Genomic DNA, 13921 nt, shown 5'->3' with positions numbered 1-13921 from the left:
TTACATTCTATAAATCCGTACTCATATTTACAATGCAAAAATATCACAAAACACAGTGACATAGCAGTTCACTACAAGTGGAATTGAGAACATCTTTGACTCAACCATGAAGATCTTACCAGACTAGAGATGCTACACCCTTCTCCTCCGAAAGTTTCCTGGGACTATCAAGGAGAATGTAGATTATAACAAAACCCACTTGAGACAACCAGATGGGACTTAATTGTTAATAAGGAGATTGAGGAATTCTTTTTCTCCCTGCACAGATTATAGTCCATATCCACTTAGCAACAGCAGCTGGAAAGATCTGCTGACAGCAGCTTCCCATTCATCTCTGAACCAGTAGATTTCAATCAGTGAATTAAAAAAATACGAAGGTCAGGAAAAGCCTGTTAAGGCAATAAGACATGATAGTCTTTACAAGTTCTTAAGTCTTAACTGCTGATGAAACAGTTAATTATCCTTGACACCAAACTTGCTGGTGTATGAAATGAATTTTAGTAACAGAATTCTACCAGTACCTATTTGCTTATGAGATTATTTGCTTATGAGATTAGTTGAACTGCATTTACTGGCAGCAAGAGAAGGCTTTTGTCCTAGAGGGAATGGGAACAGCACAGCACCTGATGACATTTCCTTGGTGGCTTCTCACCTCAGACAAGGAGGAGAAGCATTCCCCACAAACCCTGGACTGGAAGGCAGAGGTGGGCCCAAGCTTTGTGACATTTTTACCACTGAAGCCTCTGCTATTGCTACATGAGCTTGATTCAGACAAGCAGTAGTGTTATTCTCAAGCTTTCCAGTTTTTTCCTAGCAAAAGCAAAGACCCATTCCTAACTGTTCATATTTCAGTAAAACACTAAAATATTTTCTGTTAAGAAAAAACTAGTTCTAACAACAAGAACTGCTTTATTTGACAAATAATAAAGATTTCAGAACAACAAAGATTCGAGAGTTTCTAGTCAAGAAAATTTGCAGAACTCTCCTGCCAGTGGAAGAACCAGGCAAATTAAAGACACAGGACATGGCAGCTGCATATTTCCAAGGATAAGATCAAGTCATGAGCTGTACCAGCATTCAGAAAAACAAATTCCTTTACTATTCACAGCAACAGCCGGAGTGAAACAAAGCTTTCCTGCTTGACCCTTAGAATACTTCTAGTTTTACTTATAAAATGTGAATATATTACAAAATATTACATGGCTAATATGACAACTGATTTCTAAATAGATTATATTCATGAGGCATGAACAGCTCTAGAGAATAATTTGTGTAAATGAGTTTTCAGATTTCTCAAACAGAAACAAAAAAACCAAGACTACTTGTGGCAAAAAAAAAAGGTTTTGAAAGGAAAAAGTTGACATAATTTAGAAAATGTTAGAAAGAACTAGACATTTTTATTCAATATTCTAATAATTTATACTGCATTTAATGACATGAAACTTACTTAAACATGATCTTTTCCCAGCTGTGCTTGCACCTCCTGAACACAAATTTCCTCCTCGATGGACCAGTTCAAGTTCCAAGTTTGTTCTGCAGAAAAATGTAAGTGTTGAATGAACAGCATTATTCAAGCCTCTACAGACACGAGTGAGTCCCGACAAACTCCTGGCATACACTAAATAAAAGAATACCATGAACTAACCTTTAGCATGACACACTGCCAAAATACAGCTCAGAATAAAAGCAACTTTATGAAGATATTGCCATATGTGATTTTAAGTACTTTATTAAGACAGTACTGTATTGAGCTGTGACTGAAGAATTACAAAAATGTAAATTCCGAGGCTTTTTTCTGTATGCACACACAGCTCCTTGATAATAAGGGAATTTATGTGCTAATCTGAAAGCCAATACACAGATTGGGTAAATCTCAGTCAACCAGATACAAAAAGTGTACTCTTGACTGGCTGGGCTTTTGTTTTGCTTTACACAAACAATACAGTACAATGGATACGGCATCAACTAACCAGGTATGAATACAGACTAAATTATCATGACAGCACTGACCTTTACAGAAAAGTCAGTTCATAAAAGCCTTGGGGTTAATTCTGAATGGAACACTGGTATTCACTGCAGCTCATTATTATGAAACAGGAGTTGTGTCACTAAATCTCTGCACGCCACACTGATGCTTTCTTTCTTGATATTATTGTACTCTGATACTTGGGCCCCAATCGTTTAGGCCAAATTTGTTAACTCTTTAATTTTGGAATTGGATGCTTCAATACTGCATTATCTTTTATCCCCAAGACTTGGAGCAAACAATTTATGTTATATTCTCTGACAGCTTGTTTTAGTAAGTCAACATGCTTTTCTTCAATTAAAAAAAAAGGAATATAATTCTATTATTTTGAAATGTTATTTTGCTAATTCATTCCAAACTGCAGAGCTCATTCTAAACATATTTTGTCCTCTAACGAAAAAAAAATCAAACCCTTTTAGGTTCAATATAATGTAACTCAATAAATATTAAAATCTCTTCTAGAATTTTGGGCACGTAATCTATCTAAGCCAAGAACACACACCCACACACACATTTAAAAAGAAACTATGGGATGACTACTTTATTAAAAACAAATTATTTTTTAAGAATTTCAGCTCTATCAACTTGAAAGAATAAGACACTTTTGATATGCAGTGTTTGTTAAGATACTTTCATATGTTTTTAAAATAGCAACATTTCTGAATATTACTATCCCTAAGTTTGCAGCTTATGCCATCCATTTCTGACGGAATGCTTTAATCCTCTCTGCTCAGAAAAGGCAATTTAACACTGATAATGTGCCTGCTCAGAGCTCCATCTGGTTGCTGCTGATAAGGGCATCTGTGTGACAGGGGAATTTTCCACTCTTCAGGCGATTTGCAGTGCTCACTGAACTTCTAAAAATCTACCAGCAAGGAAGCAGGATGGGGATTTCATATTAGTGGACAAAACAGCAGCTGTAGATCAGCATGTGCTGGTTTATCATGGGAATATAAAGGAAACCAGTATGTTTTATTTCTACAAACCTTCTAGATAACTATTTTGTAGAACCAAATAAATGGTAATCTTCCATTTAAAACCAAGATATTTAGGATTTAAATCAAAAAGACTACCTGAATATCTAAAAATAATTTTCTAGATCTAGAATTTAAAATTTTCTTTTCACCAAGAAATACATACAATTTTTCAAAACAAACCTCAGGGATAATTCTGAAAAAAAACTCTTGTTGATACAGATGAGATGACATATAGTACTTTTTGCTATAAGGAATATAGGGAGAGTTATTTCTGGAAACATACTCCATTCACACATATCACCAACTCACCTCCCACACTTCTTCACTGCCCCCAGCTTCTCCAAGACAGCACCTTACAGCTCAGCTTTCTTGGAAATGTAGGTATTAACCTTTTCCTTCAATACAGCTCGCTCAAAACCAACCTGAACTTTGGCACAGAAGTGCACAGTAGAGAAAGCATCTTCTGTGAAAATTAACACTCACCCTTCATAAAATACATCAGGTACAGACCCCAATCATTTTTGAAGGGGACTAGTGTATCTCCTCCTTAATTTGAGCTCCTTTCTGCCTTGAGGACCTGAGTACCCTCTGCCCTTTACTGAAGGAAAGTAATGAAGAAAAACTGGGGGCATCTGATAGAAGTATGGAACACAGAGCATCCTTTGTTATCTGAGCCTTCTCACCATGAAGGAAAGAGGAGAGAGAAAATCCATGTGAGTGACTGTTTCCCCTATCTGGAAATCTGTGTGTCATTCACTGCAGCAACAAATTTTGTAGAACACTGGCTTTATCTTCCTCACTCAGAGAAAAAAACCTAAGAAGATGGATTTTGCTCAGCTGTCGTGATTAAAAAGAGACCTCCTTCAACCCTTCTTGTGGGCGTTTATTAAAGGAACATACTGGAAGCGGGGAGGGCAATTGCGAATTTCTCAGAATTCATACCAGGACAGAGCAGGGGGAAGCAAAAATGCAATACCCTTTCCAGAAAGGGAACATATTTGGATGAATCTCCTCCTCCTGTTATGACAGAAGCAGCAGATTCAGCACTATAATTTTTTCCATTTCACTCTACAAACACAACATAGATATGGAAAAAAACACAGATACTGAAACACAGACTGGAAGGAAAGAACACAGGGCTGTTATATTAGTCTATACATAGCTGACAGAAATGGATCCCTTCCAATTCAGGATCTTCTCTGACTCTCAGATTTGCACAGCCAAGAAAAGCACAAGATCTATTGCTATGCAATACAGAAACAGTCCTCCAAGCTAATGCCACAAATGACAGTCATGAATGCTATGAATGTGGAACTATTAAAAATACAGCTGGGCACACGTGATTTGTGAGTGACACTACGCTCATCTCAAAACTGCCAGCAAAGACAAGGAGGGATGCATATGAAAAGGCCACCAATTTAACCAGTTAAGACTGTAGGTAAGACTGCAGCAGGAGGTAGCCACGGAGCTACTCTTCCAGCTGTGCAGGCAAATCAGGATGCCAAGACCCAGAATGCCCCTTTTCTTAGCAAAAGAGACAGGGGCTATCCCTCCCACTAGGTGGTAGAGAATTCTTTCTTTATTTCTTTTCTCTGCTACCAGTGACATCTGACAGGGTAAGCTAAAACAAAGAAAAGTAAGTTCCCATTTTCCTGAATCAGAAAGGATAAACTGCAGCAACTGGCTACATCTCATTTCACCAGCAGTATTCCCATTCTAGCATGGAGAAATCCACTCCACAGTTGGCCTCCATCTGTAAACCAGCATCTTTTAAGGCAGCAGATGATGTCACTTTCCCATTGAAAATGGAAACGATTTAAAAGAAGATTAAGAGTGTTTAATTCACTTGCAAATATATATAGTCAATAAAAATATCATTGCATTCATATGCTTATTTAAACATTGTCTGCTTATCATCTTGACCCCTTTATCTGTATGTTAAATACCTGGAAAACTGAGTGACAGCTGTAGATGGTCTGACCAAAACCAATTAACTGCTTCAGAACACAGGAATAACTTCCAGAAAGCAAGTTACTTCAGTATATGTTTTTCATGTAAATTTAATTGTGGATGATCTGTTGTTTGAATACTTAAACAACACCTACTAAAAGCACACAAAGAAAACTCTCACTTTGGAAGATGACCAGCTGACTTACATATTTATTTCCATGAACAAAGTCTGCAAAGTTGTATTAAAATATCTTTCTAAAAGTTGATTTTTTTTTAAATCTGTAGTCCTTATGCATTTATCAAGCAGCAGAAAAAGGTAAGTCGGAACTGCTGCATCGAAAGGCAAGAGAAATTAACTACTTTGTAGCTGATCTGCCAGGCACCCTCATCAGTGAACCTCTGAGTCCTGGTCATGATACAGAAGGCTGGATCCAACACCTGAAATTCTCCAGTCACGGATAAATGAAAACCTGCTGACACCACCCAAACCTAACAAGGCGAGGTCAGTGAGTACAAGGGGCATATCCTAATCGTGGCAGTCAACCACAATTTCCCTCTCCAGTACTGAAAACAGCAATGAAATGCTGTTCTGGTTTGAGGTATTTTTAACTCCAGGAAGAAAAACAAAAATCTTGGGCTGCAGGTGTAAATATAAAAATAATATATAGATACATTTAAAATATGTTTAGCTAGCATTTTCAAACTTACGTAACATTACACCCAGAAATGCACTGTAACACCATTTTTTTACCATCAGTTACAAATAATCATGTTTTTATATGCAAAACATTCATTTTGAATCCTTTGTATTTTTGAAAGGGTATAAAATTTTATTGATCAAACTCGTTTAATCTTTTAACTTCCTATAAACAAAATTTAATTGCTCTTCTCAATCAGTGAAAACACTCTTGAAGAATATAGATATTTCTTTTAATAGAATTATACAATAACCTAGGTTGGAAGAGAATTCTGGAGATTAGATGGTCTAACCTTCTGTCAAAAGCTAAGCCTTAAATTTGATTACCCAGAGTCCTGCTGAAACGTGCCTTGAATATTTCCACTGCTTATATACTAAAGACATTCAGCAATCTGAGTTTATGAAACTGCAATAGAGAAATGCCACTGGATGGTCTCTCTTGTACGCTTGCAGCTTCTCTGCAGTCAGCACCTTCCCTGAAGGCCTCCGCAAGTCAGTTTAGAAAATTATTTGCTTGATGAGTATTTCAACCTCTCCCAGGAAAACCTTGCACCTCAATAACTCTGAACAGATGACCCCTTCAGAGTATCTTAGCATTAATGGCAGAGACGGAGGGGGGACTGTCTGATTTTCTTGGAAACTGCCCATGACATCAAACATCACCAAGAAAACACTGGCAGTTCCAACACTTCTTCTAGAAGTCTATTCACATGAAGAGAGATTCTTGCTCCCTGATGTAGAATATTCTTCTGTGATTCCCATTTAAATAAATAAAACTGATGTTTCACAAAGAAATTAAAACCATCTTGTAATTTAAAAACTAGCAACATGGCAGTGATATATCTCATTCTGCTAAAGAAAGGTAGAAGAGATTTGACAATTTCAGAAAGGAAGGAAGAAAAAAGAAGTTCAACATAAAATTTTGATCTATAGAAAACAAAACCCCAAATGAAGAAGAAAACCAAACAAGTATATCACACATTGTTCTCCAGATTATGTGTCACTGCTGCATATACTAGGAATTAACTGAGAAGCACATCATTTTACATGTGCCTGCATATGAAGACCAGAAAAAGTAACCTTGATGTACAAAATATTTGAAAAGTACTATTTGGAAAGGATTTCTTTTTTTTTTTACAGAAGAAAACTATCTGGTGACTAAAAACATTAGTGAGAAATGTGAAAGAAAAAAACATAAAAAGAAAAATATACTCACCTGGCTACAGAATACATAAACAGGAAATCATTGTCTGGTGATCCAGGACTCTTACTATAATCTGTATACTTCTTCTGTGTGGTACTTTTTATATCTTTCATTACCGATTCCATTTCTTTACTGAGATTGGTCTCAGACTATGAACAAAGATACGAGAGAAGATTAGTTAATTCAACCTCAAGAAATGCAGTAGCTGACTGTAAAGTGTAGCACTTTCATATTTGTAAAACACATTTGCAGATTATGAAAAAATATGCATTAAAAGCCAGTATTCTGTCTCACAGAAGTGTTAAAATATTCTGTAAAGTTGTTCTGATTTGTTCTGAATATGGAAATGTAACTGTTTGGTCCATCTCAAGTTCAAGAATCTCACCGCTTGTGTTATTTTCAAGTGTATTTGCACGGTAAAAGCACACAAAAATAACACAGAGCATCTCCATCAAGATTGGAAGGCTAACAAAATTTAATATAATTTATTTTGCCTTTCAGAGAACCTTATGAAACTTTGTAGCACATGAGCATCTGCAAACTGCTCTTTCTGTAAAACAAATAATCCATACCTTAAAAAGTTCTTAACAGAGATTGTTTAAATATCTTCCAGTTGCAAGAATACTGTTGTTTTTACATTCTAAAGAAACTATAAATGAATTTTATATTATATGACTTCATTCTATGTAAATCACTATGGAAAAAACTAAAAGTGTATTCCATAAAAAATTACAATAATCAGACTTTGTCACAGCTTTTTAATTGATTTTTTAGTAGGTAATGCAGTAACGGCTCTAAATTTCTTGATATTTCTTGATATCAGAAAAGAATGAACTTTCCCAGGTTGCCAAGTTTTTAAGAGGTCACAAATGCAACATAATGCAAAACTGAAAGTTAGAGGCAAATTAACAAGGATCTTTCTGCCTTACACTGATGCTTACTGGGAAAGTTCCCAGCTGTTCTTGAAGATCTTCCACCTCTTGCACGAGATCTTGCATACACTTGTTACTGTGACTCTGCCAAACGCTTCTCTCCACGTTGTTTCCAGGGTAACAAGGAAGAACACTGTTAGCAAACTGCCTACAGAGGGGACAGGTAAATTCTCCTTTGTCCACTGAAAAACCCTGGAGGACTTGGTCATTCTAAAAGAAAATAAAGAAGATGTAGCTGAAATTTGCAATAAAACAATTTTTTTACTTTGATATACCAGATGTATAGCTAAAAAAATATATATCTAAGTCTAAAACCAAAAACCTGTAAAGAAAGAATAATTAGAACAGTTCTTCACTTTACTGACAAAGGTCGTAACTACTAGAGACTATCTTACAATCCTCCAACTCAACTAATTTTCAAGTACTCTTTATTGTCAACAATATCCCCATAATAAACTAGAAACACCTTAATGGAGTGTTTTCAATATTTCATGTGTGTTGTTTCTTTCTAGCAAACTCCATGAAGTCTGAGACTCCAAGTACAGGCTGAAGGAAAACTAATCAAATGGCCATTGCAGGGCAGCGTGAGAAAACCCCAGATTACTTCTTGTATCACATGAAGGATCAAAAACTGAACACGGGATGTGCTTGGCAAGCGAGGACACGTCCCCAGTGCTCCTATTACTGGCAGCAACCTTGCTGCAGCTTCCTGAGTTGCCTCCATGGTTTCCTACTCGTGGGAGAACTGGAATGAAAACAGTGACTGTAAATTTCAACTTCACGCCATCAGTCCAGAGTGCTGAGGCTTTCACAGACATGGATGTTATGTCTGATTGTCGTATGTAAAAATAAATGTTTTACCCAGATGAACACAAGTCTGTATAAATTATTTCAGTCCTAAGAATGCTGACTAATAGTCAAAATTATTATGCAATCCTAGAAAGCAGTAAAATATGCTAGGATCAGAAGCCCACTTAGATAATCTAGAAATCTTCAAGAACACAATGAGGTGGAATAACAAGTTTACTGCAATAGAGAATCCACCAGAAAAGTGACTTCAGGGTTTATTTGATACAAAAAATTATTTCTCCAAAATTCTGTGAAGTGAAACTACCACAAAACTCCAGATTTTGTTTCATTGTTACATAATTTTATATTTATCCTGATGACACAATTACTGCTGAAAGCAAATTTAAATTAATAGAAAAGAACGATTTCTCATGAGATCCAGTCAAGACTGTACAGCTCCCAGTTTCTCTAGAGGTTTGACAGTATGACCACTGCTGATACTAAAAATAGAAGGCATTGCTCACACATTTTCTGAAAATGAAATCAACAAAACTTTAAAAAAAAAGAAAAAAAAGAAAAAAATTAAAGAAATAACCAATACAGTAATCCTGGATAAAAAAGTAGTTTCATATGCAATAAGAAGTCAACATTTAGTCTTTATTTTATTATGCTGGTTAATTAAGTATTTTTTCTGATATATCAGAATAACTGAAAATAAAGTACTTCTGTTAATAATGTAAAGATGCAATTTAGTATCTGTAGTTCTTGAAAACACAGTAAAACCATCTTGTCCATTCCTGGAGACACAAGTATTTTTCCTATGATAAACCCAACTGATTTCAGTAAGAACAATTAAGATCCAAAACACCCAAAATATGATCTTTAGTTTTACTTACCCGTAAAGATTCCATGTAAGATTTGTGACAATCTATGTGTAAAGTGTGACCACATGTTTGTACATAAACACCTCCTTCCCAGCCTATTGACACTGCTTGCAGGCAGGAACTCTAAAACAAAGCAAAAAAAGTAACAAAAAATTATTACATATAAAGCCACATAAGTATTTACCCAAACTTACTTAAGATTTAAAAGATACACAGATTTTTATTTGCATGCTATCTAATTAAAAACATGCTGTGGAAATAAAGGAAATTTAATTTTCTAATTTATGCTAACTTGCATGGCTGCCATTATACTACTCTTTGCAACCAAGAGCCAAACAGTTCAGTTAAAATTCTGCAATTTTTGTCACTTCAGACAACCATTTCTTTTAAGAACCTCTTGTCCCACAGCATGCAGGTAGCTCTACCTTCAACATCTGTTCCAAGATCAGAAGTTATCCCATACAGAAGGGCAATATATTATTCCAGTACCTTTCATTCAGTTTTGCAGGTAACCAAAATAACAAGATCACAGTTACACAATTCAGCCCCAATCTGGTTTAAAATTCCGTGTAAACACTTAGGGGTTTTAATGACTTCTTGAACAACATTATATATAATTCATCAACAATAGGAAATGAGAACAAGTATTTATTTAGTAAAATGAGTTTTATACTAGGATTGTTTTGAAAACACTGGCCTTTTTCAAGGACTGCACTTACAGCCCACATGTCTAAAAAAGTTGCCACACCGTAACTTTTTAGAGAAAACAATGACCTGAAGAAATAGTCACCACTGGCACACCTATGATAAGGAATTCTAGAAAAGTCCCTGGCAGAATATCTAACTATAGCCAGTCTGATTATTGTATCTTCATTTCTCAAAAATTTTATGCACAGATTGAAATGCACATTCTTGTCATACATCTAGAAGAACAGAAAAAGATTTATGGCTATCAGAATTGGAAAACAATTTTTAGTCCAGACTCACCCTAAAATGGTCTTAAATCATGATACTATTAATAACCCTGACAGTTCCATTTTCTAAGCATCTCCTAGCATATCTTTTTTTTTCCCTGCATAAGGACAGCAAATCAAAACAAAATCAAAAATTTTAACTTCGAGATATGTTCCTGTTTACCTTGCCTCAATCTATTATTCATGATGTGCTATGAGCCTCTCAGGCCATAAACTAGAAATTTTTTCCCCTGCTGGTTTCTGCATGATTCAGCAGACTGAACTATTAAGGTCACATGATACATCTGGATAAGCCACGTAGGACAAATGCTTCATTCAGGAAAATCATTACTGAGAGCATGTATTTAATGAGGCTACTTAGCAGCAGTTGTAAAAAGGGGAAAAAAAACCCAAAACCAACCATAATGTCTTAGCAGAAGGGCTTTACTCTATTTCTCTTGAGTTCAGAAAGAGATTCCAAAGCAAGCCATAGTCTTGGGATAGAGCACATCTGTACCAAACTATGTGATTCTGGAAACAGTCCTATCAATCCAGTATACAAAATTTTATTTCCAAATCCTTAGTCATATCTCTCCATATTAAAAAAATCACTTTCAGTAATTTTTCCTTTAATGGGCAAGAACTCCACTCCCTGACAGCAAGCATCAAATTTCAGCTAAGAAAGTGCAAAAAGGAGCCTCTATGGAAAGAACTGGTCTGTTTTACCTGATCTGTATACAGCATGGAGCTTTTGAATGGCGTTTTTTGTTGACTTCTTTTTTCTTCTAGCAGAATAAGCTAAGTTAAAATTTTTACATCTAAGTGAAATTATTCACTTGCCTATTGCAAGCTTTTGTTGGACAAAGGACACTTACTGGGAAGGACACAGTTGATAAACTAAAGGACTTCTTATTGCTTAGCTCAGCTGAACAAGACACTCAAGACACTAACAGATGTTTCCATTTTTATGTCAAAAGGAATTTAAGGATTAGTTCTTTCATGCAGAGACTTGTTTTTTAGCACAGTAGTGACCTGGAAACTTGAAAGCCAGAATAGCTAATTCAACTAATGCTTGAGTCAGGACTGAAATTTCTGGATGCAGGATGTATTTGCTCACTGCCTTACACTGTACGTCAGACTAGTCTGTTTGTAGTATAACTGCACAGAAAGGGAAACACACGCTTCAGCAAGTTCAAGTTTTTAGGTAACATTTTTCATGGAACTCCTTCCACTTGTGTAATGCAACCATGTAGCAATACAGTATTACTTCAATGTCTTTTATCACTTCAGCAGGAAAAAACCACTGATAATGATTTGCAATGGTAAACCAACATCGTCAATGTCAAAAGAAAAGCTTGTGCACAGATTCTTTCTGAACTAAAAGAATCTTTTGTTCAAAAATATTTTGCTGCTTACCTCCTTAAAGAGTTTCACTTTCTCACAAGGGAACTGTATATTTGCCTTAGAATAAAGTGCTTTTCTGAAAACACTGCCCAAATTTTAAAACTTCACGAAAACAATAATGAATTTTATCTATGTTAATCTATATAAGCAAGCTTGGCTGCCGTTGGTAAATTTTAGTCATCTGTGGATGACATTATGAAAATGCTAGAGATCATGTTCAGAGTAAAATCTGCCACACTTTTCCTCTTTAAAGCCAATATTTAGGCTTCTAAAAGTGATTATTTATCTAGATATGCCTAAAAGCTGGTATCTAGGCACTAGGAAAGAAAGTCACAGGCAGTACTTCCACAAAGGTCTACAACTGAACGTATCCTGTGAAGCAACAAGAACTGGCTCTCAAATACAAAAAGCTGTAATCTGGCTTTGTGAAGTAATGCAAACTCTGCTTGGAACACACAAATAGGGACAGACAGATACTATTTAAAAGTAAGGACCCAATCAAACATAAACACTTCAGAATGACTGCAACATGAAAGAGTGTTCACTAAATGTAGAAATGAAACTAGAAGAACTCTAATTTATAATTTCATTTATCTTTTTACATAAACTTTTCATATGTGGTGGTGTTGCTCCTATGAAACACTTACATCTTTGAAGTAGCGCTGTAAAGTTGAAAGCCTCACGTCGTGCAGTGCTGCACAGGTGTCCCAAGGGTAGATCTGCTCCTCCTCAGTAGTTGGCAGCCTCTTTGGCTCAGGGCTATTGCGGCACTGCCCCAACACTGTATGAACAAAAGCAGCTCTAAGGAATGATGCAGTGGCTACCAATATGCCAAACAATTAAGAAAAAAACACCAGGTAATTCTGGTTTGTAGCTACAATGTGCTTTGTTGATGTTAAAAAGTAAAAAATTATTACAGAAACTAAATACTGAATGTTGTGCTCTTGCACTTGCACAGGAAGTGTATAGATACACACACACACACAAATGCTCCTATCTACACACAGGCACACTGATGGCTGTTTTCATTTACTGTTTCAGTGATTTTCCTGCTGCATTTGCAAAAGCTAACAAGACCTAGGAGGGAATTAAAACTGTTTGCCTTTTTTCCCCACACATTTAAAAGTTTTCTCAACATCCTTAAGAGTTATATATATGCCTCACAGAGGACCATCCACAAAAATACCAGGAGATTTTCTGTGTTTCCAGGCTTCATGAGACACAACAGTATTTAGACACACGCGTTAGAAGCTGCAGAAACACTTTTTCTCCAAGTCACATATCCATACCTGAGGACGCTTGTAATAGTACAACTAGCCCTGTAGGTCTGTCTTCAGTAGAAGGTCCGCTTTGTCCACAAATAACACAGTCATATATTGCCTCAGAAATGTGCTGCTCGGATGTAGCCACCTCCATGGCCATATCAGCTTCCGGTGATTCTACACAAGAACACAAAAATTTATATTAAACAGAGGCAAACAAATCCAACTGCATCTGCACTGAGGTAGTGATGAAAAAACTCCAAAATAATTTCTCTAGTTTATCTACAACTAAAACTTTGACAATTATTTGAAACTAACCTTGCTACTTCAAACAAAGACATCCACAAAATGAAGTTCTGTTTTTCAAGATGCAAAATTACTTCCTGAGGAATTAAATGTTTCATTAAAGTTTTCTATTAGACTTGATTGCTTTAAAACTTCTGTAAAACAGAGATCTAACTTCTATTCCATTAGATACTATATTGAAAACACAGAACATAGAGAGATGAAGGGCAATGAATACGAATCCCTAGTAAAACTTGATGTGCTCGTAACTGACTGAAACAATTAGAAGGAAAAAGTTAACCTGGAGACCATAGAAATAATTTTATGGTGAATGAAATGCGCAACTAAAATGGGGAGTTTTTATTTTAAAAACCGTCCCCATTTCATATCACGAATTTGATGTGCATTAAGAAAGTTATCAGCTCCAATGCAGCACAGGTTTAGTTGTATACAAGACATATCAGCAATCTGGTTGTCTGATGATTCACATTACTACTTCATGGGTGCACAGACAGAAAGGTTCAAGGCTAAGCACTAGATCTGAAGTATCAAAGCCAC

At 35.9% G+C, this 13921-nt stretch overlaps 1 protein-coding gene across 4 annotated transcripts in view; it reads right to left on the bottom strand.

The window, feature by feature from the left end:
- The window catches only part of UBR3 (ubiquitin protein ligase E3 component n-recognin 3), a 102285-nt gene that overhangs the window by 29132 nt on the left and 59232 nt on the right, over positions 1 to 13921 (bottom strand). For 3 of the 4 annotated variants that reach the window (XM_071562891.1, XM_071562893.1, XM_071562895.1), the window contains 6 exons: positions 13106 to 13255; positions 12464 to 12597; positions 9472 to 9582; positions 7784 to 7996; positions 6867 to 7003; positions 1448 to 1533 (listed from right to left, as the gene is read on the bottom strand). In XM_071562891.1, coding sequence (XP_071418992.1) covers positions 1448 to 1533; positions 6867 to 7003; positions 7784 to 7996; positions 9472 to 9582; positions 12464 to 12597; positions 13106 to 13255 — 831 coding nt within the window. The remainder of the gene's footprint in view (positions 1 to 1447; positions 1534 to 6866; positions 7004 to 7783; positions 7997 to 9471; positions 9583 to 12463; positions 12598 to 13105; positions 13256 to 13921) is intronic. The other variant, XM_071562892.1, reaches the window with a different exon arrangement.

The sequence above is a fragment of the Pithys albifrons genome, chromosome 8 (assembly GCF_047495875.1).
Source record: "Pithys albifrons albifrons isolate INPA30051 chromosome 8, PitAlb_v1, whole genome shotgun sequence".
In the NCBI taxonomy this organism is placed as follows: domain Eukaryota; kingdom Metazoa; phylum Chordata; class Aves; order Passeriformes; family Thamnophilidae; genus Pithys; species Pithys albifrons.
Note: the sequence above shows the minus strand (reverse complement) of the source record. Positions and strands in the feature narration are given on the sequence as shown.